The sequence below is a fragment of the Oryza sativa genome, chromosome 4 (genome assembly GCF_034140825.1).
Source record: "Oryza sativa Japonica Group chromosome 4, ASM3414082v1".
In the NCBI taxonomy this organism is placed as follows: Eukaryota; Viridiplantae; Streptophyta; class Magnoliopsida; order Poales; family Poaceae; genus Oryza; species Oryza sativa.
This window is the reverse complement of record NC_089038.1, coordinates 12,593,691-12,612,285: the sequence shown is the minus strand read 5'-3', so window position 1 is coordinate 12,612,285 and position 18,595 is coordinate 12,593,691. Positions and strand designations below refer to the sequence as shown.

General features: G+C 40.4%; 1 protein-coding gene and 1 non-coding gene across 3 annotated transcripts; both read right to left on the bottom strand.

The window, feature by feature from the left end:
- Positions 1-1,758: 1,758 nt before the first annotated feature.
- On the bottom strand, positions 1,759-7,024 carry LOC107277941 (uncharacterized). Its single transcript, XR_010740710.1, has 2 exons — positions 6,595-7,024; positions 1,759-2,592 (listed from the first exon to the last, which is right to left on the bottom strand). It is a non-coding gene; the product is annotated as an uncharacterized protein (transcript).
- Positions 7,025-12,045: 5,021 nt separating this feature from the next.
- On the bottom strand, positions 12,046-17,364 carry LOC4335383 (wall-associated receptor kinase 5-like). 2 transcript variants are annotated; one of them, XM_066309483.1, is made up of 4 exons: positions 16,339-17,364; positions 14,910-15,386; positions 13,544-13,696; positions 12,046-13,468 (listed from the first exon to the last, which is right to left on the bottom strand). In XM_066309483.1, exons 1-4 carry the CDS (start codon positions 17,222-17,224, stop codon positions 12,228-12,230), a joined length of 2,757 nt encoding a protein of 918 aa, XP_066165580.1. In that variant the 5' UTR covers positions 17,225-17,364; the 3' UTR covers positions 12,046-12,227. The 2 variants fall into 2 exon arrangements, with proteins under 2 accessions (XP_066165580.1, XP_066165581.1); XM_066309484.1 differs by having other exon boundaries at positions 14,910-15,374; positions 16,339-17,289.
- Between the last annotated feature and the right edge of the window lie 1,231 nt (positions 17,365-18,595).

Below are 18,595 nucleotides of genomic sequence, written 5' to 3'. Positions count from 1 at the left end.
ATCTAGAAAAAGCTTACCTAAATGAGCTTATCAGATTATAATAAGCTGAGCTCCAGATTATAATAAGCTACTTCAATAAGTTGTCTGTTTCTTTCAGCTTACTCCTAATAATCTGGATTATAATAATCCCAAGCTGAAAGAAACAGGGCCTTATAGGATTTTATATGATTACTTTCGCGGTCTGTTTAGTAATTTGTACAATCAACCTAGCTAATATAATAGGTAAAATAACAGGATTTTGTAGATAAGAGTATTGGCATCATGTATAAAATTGATAGTTATAGCTAAAACACGTAGTATGTGAGGAAAGGATGAATTGATGAGTGCTAGCATAATAACGCTTGATAAAATGAAGCCGATGATAAGAAGATTAGAGGATCTATATCCCTCATCCCTCGGGTATGATGCACTCGGGACCAACCACCTCCACAAACAGCTCTATTAGAGCAAGTTTAATAGTATAGCCCACTACTAGCTCCAGTTCATCTTTAGCTAATCTAACAGTAAATTCATAAAATAGTTGCTTACTATACTGTTATATGGTCCCACCTGTCATACACACATTGTGTATTGGAGTCCGTGCTGCAGCTGGCTACAGATCTATAGCCGGCTGCTCTTCTCCCTCATCTTTCATCTCATTAAAATATATTTACAGCTGTCTAATAGTCTACAATTGTTCCTGCTCTTAGGCCATTCCCAACCTAATGACTAGGATGGTGTCTATAGCATTAAATAAGCTGCCACCTAGAGTAAAAGATGATGTGGCAAGTGAATAAATGAGGGTCTTGCATGAGACATGATTTCTACACAGCATTTAAGACATCATGTGAGATAAGTAGCATTAATTTTAAGCATGAAAAAGTGGTGTTTGCATTGAAAAAGTAGTGTATAGTACTAGTTTCTTGATGATGTAGAGTTTATGGAAACTATGTCTAGTTTCTTGGGTTGGGACTGGCCTTATAAACATATTAAGCATTTAAATAACAATCACATGTAAAAAAAAGATATTTAAGCTCTCACCATATCGTTGTCAAGTGAGTAATTTACAAAATCAAGTTGCCATAGCAGTATCTATGAGGCCAAAAAAGAAGGGACCTATGCAGTCAAGAAAAATATTGAGAATAGCTTCCACTCAAATTGACAATGAAAAACATGATGGATCTGGACATAGGAAGATATACTTGTAGCAGCTACCACTCATTATTTGAAAAAAAAAAACACATCCACATTTGTGAAGTTTCATTCGACAACTACAGAGAGATAAAAAATGCTATTGATCTAGCAGCACCTATGAGGTTAAAAAGATGCTAAAGCGCTCACAAAATTTCCGGATACCAATTCAAAAGACTGATCAAAATTACACTTACCTGATTATATAGCATCATTGATCCATGCATAGAGTTGTTGCAGTTTTGGATATGGTCCATTTTGTTGTAAACAAACAAAATAGCTGAACAATATGAAATCTAAAAGAAGCTTGGATACATAAATAGACAATCACTACATTCGTCTAGAGCATGAACCATGCTACTGCAATTTGCACGGTTTAGAAATATGTCACTACAATTCATGTATTTAGAACCATGCCACCGCAATGGTACCGCGGTACGCTTGAGGTAGGAATTTGCGGTGGCGTATTTCCAATCCAAGCAATTTGTGGTGGCATATTTCCAATCTGCACGGGCTGTCATAGATGTGATAGAAGAAGCCATAGTATAAAAAAATGTAAAAAAACGTATCAATAGTGATTTGCCGTACTTTCAGAATTAACTCAGCACAGGAAAGAGACTCAAATAGAATCGACAGCAATGACATCATTCAAATGTTTCAGATATGGTTCAAACAGAAAATCTGCAACAAAAAAAAAATTCCTGCAGCAAATTCCTCTTCATGACATGACGATACAAGGCATGTGCACGCAGGCACCCTCAAATCCACTCATCGCCAGCCAGACGAACGTTGCGCTTAACCAGCCCGACGCCCATGGGCCACATCACTTGGAATAGTCGTAGCAGCAGAGGTGCCGCGGCCAGGCTGTGCAGTTGGCGGCGCCGATGGCTGAGGCGGCGGCGGCGGCGGCTTTTCGAATCTGGAGTCGAGGGATGCTTTGCGGTCAGCATCCGACAGGACGGCCCACGCATCGGCTACGAGGCGGGCGGCATGGGAGAAGGCGGGATAGCAGGGGTCAAGGGGGTGAGAGCAGAGAGAGCGGTTGAGCAGGTCGGAGGCTTGGCGATAGTAAGATTCGATGACGGCGGGGTCACGGGCGGTTGGGACGGCGGGGTTGAGGCCGAAGACGAGGTAGGGGTCGGGGGCCCCGGACGGGAGGCGGTACCGGTGGTGATGGGTGGTGCGGAGGGCGACGGCGGCGACCAAGAGGGCCTGCCCGCTCGGGGCGCATGGGTCGAGGCCAAGGGCCTTGATGAGTAAGTGCCAGCAGCGCTCGATTTTGCCCTTTGTGATTTGGCCTGACAAGAGATCCTTAGCGGTGCTCACATACCGCTCCGCCTCTCGCCGGAGGGCGGCGTCCTTGGCTCGACGCCGGGGGATGGAAGGATTCATCGGGGGAATAGGCGAGACACCAGTACCAATCTGTTCATGGTAAGAATTAAAATTTCAGTATAGATATACATAAAACTAGCCACATAGGTCGCGCGACCACGATGACATGTATAATTAGTATGTGACCGTCTATTCAAGAGATATGTATAAATTGGTGTAAAGTATATATAATATCGTAAAGGTTAAATAGGGTACGGATATCTAGAATCGTAAAGTAAGAAAAAATATACTGTTGAGGGTAGGAATATCTAGAATCTTAAAGAGTAAGAAGATATAACTTCTATCAAAGAAGCTCTATCAGAAAGAGTGAAGAAAGTCATCATAAATTTCAGGCTTGACAACCATTTGTGGTCAGCATATTGCAAGCTAAAAATGCAGAAGTACCCAGTAATTACAGATTCAGTCATTTACATTTTGGTTGTCAAATTCACGCTAAAATCATATATTGACATGTGCATAAACAGTTTGCAATATATGATTGACATTTAGGCCTTGTTTAGTTACAGGGGTGAAAAGTTTTGGCGTGTCACATCGGATATACGCACATACATTTGAAGTATTAAACGTAGACTAATAACAAAATAAATTACATATTCCGCCTGTAAACTGCGAGACGAATTTATTAAGCCTAATTAATCCACCATTAATAAATGTTTACTGTAGCACCGTATTATCAAATCATGGAGCAATTAGGCTTAAAAGATCTGTCTCGCAATTTGCACGCATATCTGTGTAATTAGTTTTTTTTCTATATTTAATTCTCCATGCATGTGTACAAACATTTGTTGTGACAGGGTGAAAAGTTTTTGCATTGGAACTAAATAGGGCATTACATAGGCTAAATGCAGATTCAGAAACTCCAGTATTCAGGTGATTGGTGTACAATTAAAAAGGGCGCTATTTAGGCCCCCTTTGATTTAAGGGAAATTCATAGGAATTTTAGAGGATTTCATTCCTATAGGAATTTTTTCTATATAGCCCTTTGAATCAAAGAAATGAATCTTATGGAATCCTATGAAATTCCTATGGAATGCCTAATGTCATGCAAGTTTTGGAGGAATTCTAACATGAGGTAGAACCTTATGGAAACTTTCCTTTGAGTCTTTATCTCTCCTCTAATTTCCGTGTTTTTCCTGCGGTCCAATCAAACGGCTATTCCTGTGTTTTGCAATCATCTGTTTTACACTTACATTCCTATCAAAATCCTACTTTTTTTCTATCCTGCGATTCAAAGGTAGTAGAACCTAATTTTTTTTACTTAAACTGGTTAAGGTTAACGTGCCCTATTGTCACATGGTCTGTTGCGTTTGGCTTTCATCTTTAGAAGTCAGAAGGCAAAAAATAAAAATAAAAAGACCTTACTGTCCAAGAAAAACAAAATCATTTGAGTTGGCTATCAACCTATCACATTAATATTCCCTTGCTAAACAAAACACACAGGAGCAATCCTTATTTTTTTTTACGAAACACAGTTGTACATGTGCTTTCTAGCATATTATTATAACATTGCTCTTCATCAATCCATCCCATCACTGTTCTTTATTGACCCCAGATGTAGTTCCCAGCTACAGCGTGGGAAGGCAAAGATAGGAGGCGATGGGATTTACTAAGTTTGTGACTTACCAAATCCCGTTGACGAGGGATGACTGAAAGCTGTGATCTGATTTATCGTCGCCCGCCTTGTTCTACTGTTGTGAACCTCGATATTGTCTCGCTTTTCTGGAGCTGTGATTGGGACGGGGATGGGGATGAGGATGGGGATGAGAAAGCGCGTAGATCAAAGGCTTTGGCGGCAATGGGAGAGCAGGCGGTGGGCTGTGCGAGTAAGAGATGCTGGGTGCAGCAAGGAAGGGAAAAGATGCCCGGGAGAATGGGGCTGGGGGACTAGGAGGCAGAAGCGGAGCCTGTCGCGGCGGCGACGGCAATGGGGAAAGAGGTGAGAACGCCGTGATGGAGGTGAAGAGGGGAAATTTAACTATTTGCCACTCTTGTGACATGGCAATTAACGGTTTGCCACACCGTGTCTATGACATGTGGGCCCTCATGTGTCTATGACATATGGGCCTAGTGGCAAATCGTTAAGCACTACTCGTAAGAGTGGCAAATAGTTAAAAGCCCCGGCGAAGAGGAGGGCAGGCGGCGTGGATGCGTTTCGGGAGGAGATGGGTTTTGCGTTATTTATTTTTCTTTTGGTACCCTTTTCACCTACTCAGTGACTCCTAGAGTATTCTACCATTCACCAAGATTTTTCACTCATCTTCACTTCAGTTCTGATGGCAGCGGTTGAATCCGTGGCTGCATCCGACGGTCCTAAATATCCGATGACATGGCGCTTTGTGGTGGTGAAAAACTTTCGTATTTTATGTCCGTATTGACGACTTGTATATTTATGCCATAATGTTTTTTTTTTGCGGAACCATAGGACCTGTTAATAACAATCCAATGTTTCTCGCTCAAGGCTCAAATACTATGTTCAAGCGTGAATGTTCAATATTTTACAGAGCATACTACATTTTCTCTTCCAATTACATAACTGAATATTCATTCCTCTACACTTCTACAGAGTATTAAACAACAACTTGTCAGAGATTCTTGTCAATTCATTAAGGGGGAAAATAATGTTTTTTTATCATGATGACATCAAGGTGTTTCAGATGCATTCATACTCTTGTATTATGAAATGGAATTTGTGCGAAGTTTCTGTTATAACTAGAGTTGTAAACATATTTAATTTGACCTATTGAAATAGTTAAAATGTTTTACTTCTAAAAATCAAAGAGAGTAATTATAATTCTTGAAGAACCTCTCACCTAACAATGACAGTACAAATAAAATTGTGTTACTCAGGACAGCAAAATAGCCAATAACCTCTAGAAAATGATAACAAAACTTCAGCTGGCACACTGTCTTGAGTTATGCACATGCAGTGATACAGAACAGGTGCAATGCAAATACAATTAATCGAAGCTAACCACCAGAAGTGGAAGCCTTGAGCTTGTTCATATCGATGAATCTGTCATCAGGCTTGTAGCGGGTGTGATGACAGTACACGTAGATACAGTCAAATATGAATAAAAAAATTTTAGCTATGAAAAAGGTGATATATTTATGCACAATGCTCCATAGATTTTGTAGGCTAGTGGATTGTCATATTAGTCTCTAGATAAAAATTAGAGATGGGCAGATGCAGTCATTTACATTTTGGCTGTCAAATTCTCGCTAAAATCTCATGTGCATAAACAGTCTGCAATATATGATTGACATTTACATAGGGTAAATGCAGAGTTAGAAACTGTAGCATTCAGTACCTAGTGTTGTACTAATTACATAGGCTAAATGTAGAGTAGAACTAAAATTTTGTTGTTAATTAACAGGTTAAGGTTAAGGTTAAGGTGCCCTCAGGCCTCATGGACACACCAGAGGACCAATAACTTGGTGACCATGAGCTGTTTGCTTGGCTTTCAGCTTCAGAACTCAGAAGGGAAAAATATTAAAGTGAATAGGATTATTTTGACCAAAGTGTTACTAATTTCCAGCCATTTTTGAATCATCAGTGTAGATATGTAGATCATCAAAATTTTTTTTATGAATTTAGTAATAGATTTTTTAACTGCTTAGCATTTAATTGTGTCCTAAACTCCTAATACATTGATGTCTTTGATTCACAGATTTGCCCAACAGAATGACGCAGGCAAGAAACAAGTGTATTGTCCTGTAATCGAAGGCACTTGTTAATGTCAAACCAAACCTTTAGATCATTGCTGATGATGTCAAAAAAAAATATTATCCAATAAAAAAATCGTTTGAGTTGGCTATCGACCTTTAACATTAATGTTCCCTTGCTGAACAAAACACAGGAACAATCCTTTTTTTAAAAAAAAAACAGAAACATAATTGTACATGTAAGCTTTCTAACATACTCTTTGTCAATCCATCACATTACTGTTCTTTATTAACCCTATATGTTTTCCCGGCTACAGTCTGGGAAGGCAAAGATAGAAGGTGATGGGATTTTCTGAGTTTGAGACTTACCAAACTATTTAGCTGCGATCCGATTTATCCTTGCTCGCCTTGATCTGCCGCTGTCAACCTCGGTATTGTCCCGCTTTTTCTGGAGCTGCGATTGGGATGGAGATGGGGATGAGAAAGCGAGTAGGAAGAGTGCGGTGGAGGCGAGGAGGTGACGGCGATGGGGGAGGAGGCGGTGGACTGTGCGAGGAAGAGACGCCGGGTGCAGAGAGGAGGGGAAAAGACGCCGGGGGCGGAGGGGAGAAGGCGACGGCGTGGGACTCGGGGTGGATGGACTTCGCCGCCGACGTGGATATGGAGGGGGCGAGTGAGCGCGGTGGAGGAGAAGGGTGGAAGTGGAGGCGGGCGGAGGAGGCGACGGCAATGGGGGGGCGGCGAAGGAGGCGAGGTGGGCAGCGGTGGCGGATGTGTTTCGGGAGGAGATTGGTTCTGCGTTTTTTTTTTCTTTTTCGTATCCACGACGTTCGGCTTCTCCTGTTCGCGAGCCGCGACGCTTCGGCTGCATGGCCCATGGACCGTTGGCCACACTCTGGACCATTCTATCATTCACCAGATTTCTTTTTTCACTCACCTTGACTTTGCATCTGACGGCAGCGATTCAATTTCTGGTGCATCCAACGGTCAGTTTTAATCCGATGACGTGGTACAATCTGTTGTTGGAAAACTTTACTTTTTTTTCACTACTTTAGACGCCAGCAGGGGATAACCATGATTATTTAACTGAACAGTAACAGGTAAGCACAGGTGAACTAAACAAAGGTGCACTTTATTAGTAACAGGTGAACAGTAACAGTTTCGGTATATATAAACACTATTAATATACATGTGCTAAACGCTACGCTGCAATCCTATTTGTCTTAAATAATTTACAAAACTTCATGTTAGCAAAATATATTTTTATATGATCTGTGTATTTGAAATTTTATTCAATTCATGTCGCACATCAAATGTATTTAACGTAAAGTACAACACTATGATATTGCATAGGCATAATAAAACTTTACGAGACTATGATATTGCATAGGCACAATAAAACTTTATGAGTGGCGTGCGCATGTGTATACATATCAGCATTATATTCCTGCACGTGGTTGGTATTTTATACTATCTATATGCCCTATATTTCTATTATACAATGAATGAATTAAATATATATTTATTTAAGTTGTATGGACGAACCATCTAAAAAAATTTAAAAGGAAAACTTTTTATAAGCATATGTATGCATTAATGTAAGAGAGTAATATAGACCATAGTTACAATCTCAAATATGTATCTGTACTACTTAAAAAATTTGAGAAATTTCCGTCGTCCGTGCACGAAAAAAAAAGTGCGAAAAAAGTTTTTGTCCGATTAAAAAAATGTCCGATTCCATAAAAATAGATTGCTTTTTTCACAAATCCTAAAAAAAGAGGTTGGTGGAAAAAAAAACCAGGTAAAGAAACCGGTTTGGCATTTTTAGCTTTTCCAAATACTCTTCAAAGTAGATTTGGAAACTTAAAAGCGAATTCAATTTTCTCCTTTCGAATTACTTTTTTTATTCATTCAAATTATCATATATCAAAATCCATCTAAAGAGGTCAAAGTTTATATAAACCGCGCGAGAAAAAAAAGCTCTTATAAAAAACGCTACGAAGAAATTGTTAGAGTAAAAACTTTATAAAAAAAGATAAAAAAATAACATCTGACTCAATGCGAGGAAAAAAAACATTATTTCTTCGAGAAAACCATATGATTACGTGAGAAAAACATCACCATTTATACAAGAACAGATTTGAAAAAACCGTGTGACTCAACGCGAGGAAAACACCACCGTTTATAAAAAAAATTTGGTTCGGCACTTGTGCAATGCAAAAAAAAGTCCGAATTTAGAAGAAAAAAACATCCAATTCCATGAAAAAGGTTCGTAACGTTTGTAGCGTCCATCGTCTACCACGTCGGTTTGGTTTTTTTGAAAGCGTTGCTCGAATATTCTGACATCTAGAACTAAAGTCAAGTCTTGTTTGGGCCCCTTTCTTTTCCTGAGCATGAGATCAAATTGATGGACGTTTGAGTTAGATTGGTTCCATCGATTTTGTTTCATCTTCTACACGGCTTTTGTTTACTCATCTATTCTCCTGTATTCATGGCCTTGTATATCTCTGTAGACAATTATTGTACTACTATAGCTACTGTTCTTTACTCCCTCCGGGCTGGGTTTATTAGTCGTTCCGGACACGATTTCAAAAACCAAGAAGTCATTAAGAAGGGTCCTTATTTCCTATTTTGTCCCTATTAAATACAGTTAGATATAGCGTGCAAACAAGCAGCTACTACTTTCTCAGTTGGTTTAGTGCATTCATCTTGGTGTATTGGGACTTGAGTTCGATTCCTGGTCTAGATTACATTCCCTTTTTTTTTTTTGGTCTTGGCGATTATGCATGGCACCATGCATCCATGCAGCCCATGCATCCATGCAGCCCATGCAGCTTCAGTACAGATCTGTGCTTATGCGGGCGTTTTCCTCGCCGACCTCGTCGTCCATGGAGTCGGCGACCACGAGCAGCACTTCCTCGCCGGCCGCCTCGTCCATGGAGTCGCTGGCCATCGAGTCCTCATCGTCAGCCTCATACATGATGTGTCAGGAACCATGGCTTTTTTTTTTTTGCTCAAAGCCCACATGTAAGGGCAGTCCCAACCCTCCACCTAGGATGGTGTCTATGGCATTAACTATATTGCCATGTAGTACTTCTAGCTTATGTGGCACTATATTAATTAAGAGAGAGAGTGAAGAGATGATGAAACTGGGTCTCATGCAAGACACAGCTTCAACAAAGTCCTCATCGTCAGCCTCATACATAATGTGTCAGCAACTATGGCTTTTTTGCTCAAAGCCCACATGTAAGGGCAGTCCCAACCCTCCATCTAGGATGGTGTCTATGGCATTAACTATATTGCCATGTAGAACTTATGTGGCACTATATTAATTAAGAGAGAGAGTGAAGAGAGGAAGAAACTGGGTCTCATGCAAGACACAGCTTCAACACAAGAACCTATTCACTAGACACTATCAAGTTTTGCATTGGGATAGAATATTGTCCTCATAATAGATGAAGAATAAATATGATTGGTAGAGAAGAGAGATGATGTATTTATTAATGGCCCACTTTAAGAAACCATGAGTTGTAGAGTGTAGTTTCTATTGTGATGTATTATTGATATGGCACCATAGACACTGCTTATGGACACTATGGGTGATTGAGACTGCGTTAATCCTGTTCATGTTCTCTTATGTGCTTGCATGCATCCATGCCACCATTAAATGAGATGTGAACGATGCGTTAAAAGGAGTAACGAGGAGATAATCCGGGAACAATAACGCCATCAATACACAAGGGCAATCTCGTCTCATGCATAGGAAAAATGCTCCAATGACAAATTTTCTCATCCACAGCTAACTGAGCCAAAACAACTAATAAACCCAGCCCGGAGGGAGTATAACATATTGTACGAAAATAATATTAAAATTTTAACAAATATGTTTTTAATTGATAGTTAGAGAAGAGTGCACGGTGGCTCTATTTTGTATAGACTTGACCATGCGAGGCAATGTAGGATTTTGATTGATCCTATTTTTAATTGGGAGAATGTATTGAAAGAGTATTTTAAATTATATGCGTGCCGTCACATGAATAATCTAATTCTTTTGGGTAAAGCAAAGATTGCCATAATCGAGGTTGAGACATTAATTGAAATGTTCCATTATTCCTTATGATATGTCTTAGCTACAACAATCTATACAAATATTATCATTGACATGGTTTATAAAAACATATATTGTCATTGAAATTTTTGACCTGTTGCAACGCATGGGCGCTAGTGACAATAAAAAATTGAAAACGTATCCGTCCTCCGTGATGACGAAAAAAGGGCGCAAAAAACATGAAAACAAGAAAAAAAAAGTCCGATTCAATTTGTAAAAAAAGAAACATAAATAAGGGCGAGAAAAAGAAGTCTGATTCAATGCGACCTAATCTATACCTCGACATTGAGCCCAGTTCTCTTCATTGAGTCATTCAATGCCCCCGATCCCTCAAAACAATGCCCCAGATCCCCAAATTGAAGATGAACATATTCCCATATCATTATTTCAGCATATGAATACATACAGATCCTCAAGCTAAGTAAAATAAAAAGCATGAATCATTACTCCTGCTTCTGTGTGGGAGGGAGAACAAGAGGGGGCAGCATCGCCATCGCACCTCCCAGATTCGCCCATCCCTGACCTCCACACTGATGGATCCACTAGCCAAGCAACTGGGGAAAGGGAGGAGAGAGGAGAGGAAGGACGGTCGTCGCACCTGCAACCCGCTGTGGTCATCAACCCATCAATATGGAGGTCGGAGGTGGCAAGATCTGACGTCCCCCGACCTCCACGCTGATGGATCCGCTGGCCAGGTCGCTGCGTCGCCCGCTGAGGCAGTAGCCAGCGGCGGGAGGAGTCCGGAAGACCGAGTCGCCGCCGCCGTCGCCTCAAGTAAAAGCCCAAGAGGCACGAACCCAGCGGTTGCACACCCCAGCAGAAACTTACCTGTGTGCGTGCGTTCCCCTAGCCTGGCAGGCACTCACGTGGTAGTAGGGTTTGGCTCTAGATCGAATCAACGAACCAGCGGCCGTTGGCGGTGTGGTCCGGCATTGCGGCCCTCTGCATCGGCGGCGGCAGCGTACAAGTCACACAAATGAGCATTCAGTTTTGAGAAGTTTGAACTCTCATTGGTATCACTCATCCCAGTTTACAATTTTGCAATTGTGATAAGAGAAAAACCAGAGAGACAAGGAAGCAACAAATGGTGAAAGAGCATACTTGAATACGGCTGGAGGTGGTCCCTGGTGGCCTGGTCAGCGGTCGTTGCCTTCCCCCGGCACTTGTCGACGATGCTGCCGCTGCCGCTGCTAGTCGAGGCGCTAGTGCCAAGACGGTGGCCGGCAACCTCCGCCACTGACGCTTGCTGTCCAGTCGCAGCATCGTGACGCCTAAACCCACCGTGCTTTGTGATCGCTGCGAGGCACCGAAGCCGCTGATCAGTGGCGAACCAGAATAAAAATTACCGGATATAATAATTTCTTAACTATTAAGTGATATATTAATTAACATAGTAGTATAAATTAAGTTAGGATTGAATCGTCGGGCATCTTCAGTTCGGTTAAATATATTCCCACAATATATTGAATATGTTGTACCACCAAGTACCAAGTACGTATAGATAGAACATAAGGAAGAATTGAGAACCAGAAATTCACAGATATACCATGCATGATGCACCTCGTACTTGGACATGGACCATGTGGATAAACTTATTACCTAGGAGGTCCATCGGTTGGAGACAGTCGTCTTCTCCATAGAGATCTCACATATTAATTACTGAAGCAATTAAACACATTTTATATAGGAAATCTCATCCTTGAGTAGTTGAGTATTCATGTCCATTCCACCGGAATAACTTTATAAAATTAAATAATTTTTTACACAGTATTTTGCCTTATTACAAGTGTACTTCAAATTAAAACGTGCAGTATATTGAAGGTACATTATCTCACATTGTCAAGAGAAACAACAGGCATCATGGCCTAGCACAGAACTGGAAACTGAATAAATTCTAGCGTGGTATAGTGGCAGATGACATAAACTCGTGCTCCAAGCCAGGCTGATAGGACGATATAGTTGCTTTATTGCTCAGAAATTCAACATTTGAATTCTCAGTGCTATGTTGAACTTTTGTCATAATAAAGGGATCCATCTCTTCCTTGTTTGCTTCAACAGTGCGGTATGAATTCAACCTTTTGTTTAGCAAAAACTGTAGTGCCAACTCAACTTGCTTCATAGTAGGTCTTTCATCCCGTCGTAGACTCAAGCAATCTTCCGCAAGAGAGGCAACATTGTTAATTTCTTCCTCGGTTGCTTCCTCAAGAACTTGATCAGCCACTATATCCCTAATTAGCTTCACCTTTTTTTCCCAAAGAAAATAGTTCGACAAGTTTTGCTTCATACCTGTTTCACTTGTAAAAATAGGTTCCTTCCTAAGTAGTAGCTCAATAAGTACAACTCCAAAGCTGTAGACGTCGCTTTTCTCATTCAATTGCCCGGTGTGGTAGTATTCTGGATCTAAGTAGCCAAAGGTGCCTTGTACATTTGTAACAACATGGGTTTCATTAATGGGAACCAATCTCGAAGCACCAAAATCTGAAACTTTGGCTGTGCAGTTTGCATCTAAAAGTATGTTAGCTGACTTCACATCACGATGAAAGACTGATACTGAAGCTGCTGAATGAAGATAACAGAGTGCTCCTGCTGCCTCAGTGGCAATTCTTAAGCAGTCATCCCAAGATAACCGAAAACTACTACGTGCATCAGCATGGAGAATTCCAAATAATGAACCATTTGGAATAAAGTCATAAACAAGTAGTGGGACCTCAGTTTCAAGACAACATCCAAAAAGCCTTACAATATTACGATGATTTATTTGAGAGAGGATGGCAACCTCATTGATAAAATTATCAATTTCATCTTGCTTAATTATCTTTGACTTTTTTATGGCTACCACACGTTGATCAGATAAGATTCCTTTGTATACCATGCCATGCCCTCCACGTCCGAGGATACGTGTGGGGTCAAAATTATTTGTCGCCTTTTCAAGCTCTTCCAAGGAGAAAATTTTTGTCTTGTCGCTCGCATTTTCGTCAGATGATATCAGTTGTTCTAATAGAAGACCTTGATTTTTTCGAAAGTAATTTCTTCGTAGTTGTCTTTGAATGTCCCTTTTCCATCTACGAAGAAGAAGCATCCCACCCAATACAAAGAGTAGAACGGTGAATCCAACACTAAGTCCAATTACAATACCTAAAAGGATTTTATCACCGAATCAGTGTTTTGTTTTAATGTAGTTTGAGAAGTGGAAAACCATTGAGAACATACCTATCAGAAGATTTTGTTTTTTTCTTGAGACACACTGCATAGCTGTCACATCATACTCTGTTTTGTCTGGGCACTCCATGCAATGGTAACTCCCAATGTCATTGTGGCATATGCCTTTGCAGATGCCAGGTGTTTTCTTGCACTCGTCAATATCTGCAATAAGGAACTTCATCAAATTGAAATGCTATGTTTGAAACGTGAATAAAATTACAAACATAGAGGTGATGGTCATAATAGTAAAATTCAAACGGTATTATCATTGGTAGTCTTGCTCCCAATAACAATTATGAGAAACTTTGGCCCATTAGATTGTCTACATTTCGAATTTTAGAGAAGAAAAAGTTTGTTGCTTGTTGCAAAAAGAAAAATAAAACGGTAACCTTTGCCTACCACAACATAAATTGATGCGAGGTTTGAGGAGCCTCACTATTTTCTAGGATTATGCATCTCACTCCGCATTGTGTAACTCAATCCATTAATAAATCGGAATTGCTAAACTTCAGTCGACATAAAACCTACCTCCAAATGTTACAAATTTTGGTTCACTAGATGTGCTTCGTGATTCGTGCTCCAGCTGCTTCTTCTCTAACTCCGACGAACTCCTCTTCTTCTCCGGCGCCGGCAACAACCCAAACTCCGGCGAAGGCCAATGGATTAGGGTCCTGGGGTGGGGTGGGGTGGGAGGGGTGGGATGGTGGGGAGAAAGGGGAGGTCGCCGGGCTTAGAGGGATGGTCGTGGGAGGCGGCGGCCCGGCGGTGGGCGACGAAACGGGCGGGCGGCGAGGCGTCGGCGGCAGCACCGGAGCCGCGGGGATGGAGGAGGGCGGTTGGCCGGTGTTGGTGGCGGGGGCATAGCGAGTTTGTGTCTTGTGGTGGCCGACTGTGGTGGATCCGGCGGCGAGGAGTCACCGGAGATGAGGAAGACAATGGGGCGGGAGCATCTATCTCGCCTTCTATGGCCTGAGGAGGGAGGCGAGGGGGGAGGGGGAGGGGGAGGAGGCCGGCCAGGAGGCCTTGCCGGCGCTGTTCACACCTTCCGGCCAGCCGGGCGGCGGCACGCTGGGGCTGCGGCGGAGGCGGCGCGCGCTAGGGTGGCGCGCTCGCGCTAGGGAGAGCGGCGGCGTGAGGAGGAATCGGGATAGGGGGTGGTGTTTTAGGGTTTGGTTGCCTGCACGAATCTTAAAGCAATCGGATGGTCTAAAATTTGCAAGATTTCTAAGAGGGTTTTTGTCAAATGATCTATAGACAGTCCCCTAATAAAATACACTACTAGAATATGTAAAGGTAACTTAGACCAAATACTCTTGGGAGTGGATGAAAAACAATTGGGGATGATGAAAAAACAAGGGAAAGGAGAGCGGGATACCTTCACAACCATTAACGACGTATGGATTTCCATGAAAACCATCCATGCATTTGCACCGGTATCCAACATAACCATAAGTAGAGTCGACACCTAAACATGTGCTGTTTGCACTGACACATGCATATCGAGAGTGGTTCTTCTGGGCCTCTTGACATGTTAGATTAGCAGCAGCCCAATGCACAGAGATCACTGCTTCTCCAAAACTTGCATATAGGTCAGGTTCTCCTGATCTATACATACTGAACTCCTGCTCTTCGAAATATGAGGCAAGTTTGATGCCAACAACCCCTTCTGCAAAATCTATGTCTGTCACAACATGACCGCGGTCAAATTGGAGTGTAGAAGATGTCACATTTGTGCAATTGAGTTGAAATAGTTTTCTTGCAGCGCAGCCTTCCTCTAGCCCAAAAGGAAATGGAACACTGATATTCCCACACCGTCGGGAGCAGTTTGCCTTTTGTTGAACTGGATAATATCCTGATTTCAGTGAACAAAGTTTATGAACTTCACTACTAGTAATTTTTAGTAGTTAGTACTGTAAACCATGACTGAACTATTGCAGTGCCAGGATAAGCTAGTAGACTACAACGAAAATTTGAGCTCCAAATTAAGGGCTTCTCAGGACTCAGGAGTACAATATCCATGTCAAAATTAATGATAGTTGATGTAATGCTATTGACTTTTAGCTACAACGATTAATAAACTTTCATGCTTGCTCAAATTATTTTTTAGAACAAAGAACCTAAGCAAAATCTTCATAGTTACTAAAAACAAACATCTTTTATACCATTAATGATAACTTAAAAAGCTAGTATATATGAAAGTTACATATTAACTGAAGACACCTATTCGTTCTCTAGATGGAAACGTAAACAATTTTATCTAAAAATATCTTATTCATTCTGTAAAATTGATGCGAGTTAATTTCCTGCACAATCTTTTAATGATGCTACACTGTTGAAATTAATTTTAAAACAACTAACACATGTCGTCTAATACTAGAAGATTTAGTATGTATAATATTATCCAAGTAAAAGAATCTATGTGCACGTGCAATATTATGAAACATCGTGTATTTTTCATTACAAGATTTTCGATATGATAAAAAAAATGGAAAATAAAACCATCACTCTTATGCATCAAAAGGGAAAATAGTTTAGTATTTCCTCTTAAAGAGGACCCTCTACATCATACTCCAAATTATGTTCTCATAATACATGATTGATTTGGTAGCTACTAAAATTAAGGCTACACTGCTCTGTTTTGTCCGTTGAGAATCGAGATAAGTTATCACAAAATAGTACTTTGGAGTTGATAGACAGAAAAAATAAGTAGTGGGATACATAGAAAATAAACCAGAAATCAAATTTGCAAGCTTTGCAAACCAAACAGATTAACTGCAAGTTGTCATGTGTATGTAAAAAAGCACCTTCGTCACGTGTGCATCCATGAAGTACGTAAGGATTGCCTATGAAACCACTGCTGCAATAACAAAGGTAGCCAAGATATTCCATAGAATTGAAGCTGTCTATGCATGTACTGTTGGCGCTCACACATGCGTAATCCGTTCGGTTATCCTTTGCACTAGCACATGTCGGTTGATCGATTATGCTCCACGTGACATAGGCGTACCAGCTTCTTATGTTGATTATGTTCCATAAGGAGTTTCGACTAGAGTTCCCTCCAAGTAAACCTTCATCCCCACGGACGAAACTGAGCTGCAAGTTAGCAACACCGTAAATATCATATGTGCAGCATCCAGTACCATTACAGCTTTGTCGAGCCACTGCTTCTGTGATTTCTTCCTTGGGGCAACTGTTCCTGCAGATCCTTGTGCGAATATCGGTGTCGGGGTTAATGATATATGTGTCGAAGTTGCACCCAGTAATGTTCAGAATAACATATTCGATAGAAAAAGAACTGAGATTCCAAGAATAGTTGTAATGAGAGATGCTAGATAGCATAGGGATGGTGGAGGAAATGTTGACATCGATTGACTCCGTTGAGCCCACGTCCATGTCAAAACTGGAATCTGTATCCCCGATGATCTCGGTTACGCCGTCATGCAAGAGGAGCTTTGGGGGCTGAGTGGAGTTGTCGCAGATGAGGTTGAAGTCAGGCTGACGGAAGCAGCCTGCTCCGATTCCGAAGGGGTAGTGGATGCTCATCTGCCCACAACTCTTGGGGCAGCTCGCGAGCGTTGCCATGGATGGCTGGCTGTGATTCATCAGAGACGATGCACTTGCCAGCGGTATAGTATCTAGTAAGGCCACAAGAATCACCGGGAGTATTGCTATTGCACAGAGGAGATTCATGTTCTTTTCCTTTCTGTTGGTGGTCAGACTATCCTAGCTTTCAGAAATGTATGGACCATGAACACCACCTTTATACTGTTTACATTACAAATATACATAAGGGTTTTTTTAACTTCTAACACGTAGTAATAAAGAACGGCACACATCAAAATTGCCGAACTAAAAGGTAATATCTTTTTTTTAGGGGAAAAAGGTAATATCTATGGTAAGAATATGACAGTTCAAGCCAAAATAATTAATCACGTACTTGTCAAAGTAGGAAGCTTGTATGCGCCAGTGTGTACGATTGGTTCCTCTATCATTGTCCCCAGTAGCACTTGTCTGTTAATTAAGTGTTGACCGTTACCAAGTAGACCATTGTGTGGACTGACTTAGCTTAATTAAGACCTGGGATGTGGAGTTGTGGACTTTACTACCATGATCAGCCTGTAGTGATTTGCGCCCCTAAGGAAAAATCTGAAAGCTACTTCCTTTACGACGCTGTTGATTTTTCGTATAACATTTCACCATCTATCTTAATAAAAGAAATAAATATCATTTATTTCGTTGTGACTCATCTTACCATCAAAGAAATTAATGTATTAATTTTTACTATTTTCTTAATAAGATGATGTTAAATGTTATGCGAAAAATCATTGACGCTATAAATTTGAAATGGAGGTAGTACGTCGTATCAAAACCTCATAAATATATTTAAGAAGTTATAAAGTCCAATTAACTTATAACTAAAGTCTATTTATAACCTCGATTTTCGCGGGAGTAAAAAAACTCAAGATATTTTAAGGGTGGAGTCTCTTCAACCCTAAGCTATCAAAATCCAATAATTTTTTTTTCTACATTGGAAAGGATTTGGATTAGTTTCGGTGATGTGGTGATGACATGTAAATATATATAGTCTTAGTCTGAAATGTTTTTCTAAAAAAATATTAAAATTAGCGGACAGCTTCAAACAATTAGAAACAAAATTTCGCTTATATTAGGCAGTATTTTAGTTATGACCTGTCGGTCCCATACACAAACAACCTAGGGAAAAATATATTCTTATGACAAGTTTGCAGTAACTCTTGTTCAACGTGTCTTCACTCATATATACAACCAGGTAATTCCTCACGCTTTGCTGCGGGAATATATATATATATATATATATATATATATATATATATATATATATATATATATATATATATATATATATATATATATATATATATATATATATATATATATATATATATATATATATATATATATATATATATATATATATATATATATATATATATATATATATATATATATATATATATATAGAGAGAGAGAGAGAGAGAGAGAGAGAGAGAGAGAGATGAACCAAAGTGCACCTGCACCCAA

Coding starts and splice junctions, on each gene's coding strand:
- LOC4335383 (XM_066309483.1), bottom strand. CDS start 17,224: ATGAATCTCCTCTGTGCAATAGCAATACTCCCGGTGATTCTTGTGGCC. Junction 13,697..14,909: donor CGTCGTTAATGGTTGTGAAG/GTATCCCGCTCT, acceptor TCCTTATTGCAG/ATATTGACGAGTGCAAGAAA. Junction 13,469..13,543: donor AAAACAAAATCTTCTGATAG/GTATGTTCTCAA, acceptor AAATCCTTTTAG/GTATTGTAATTGGACTTAGT.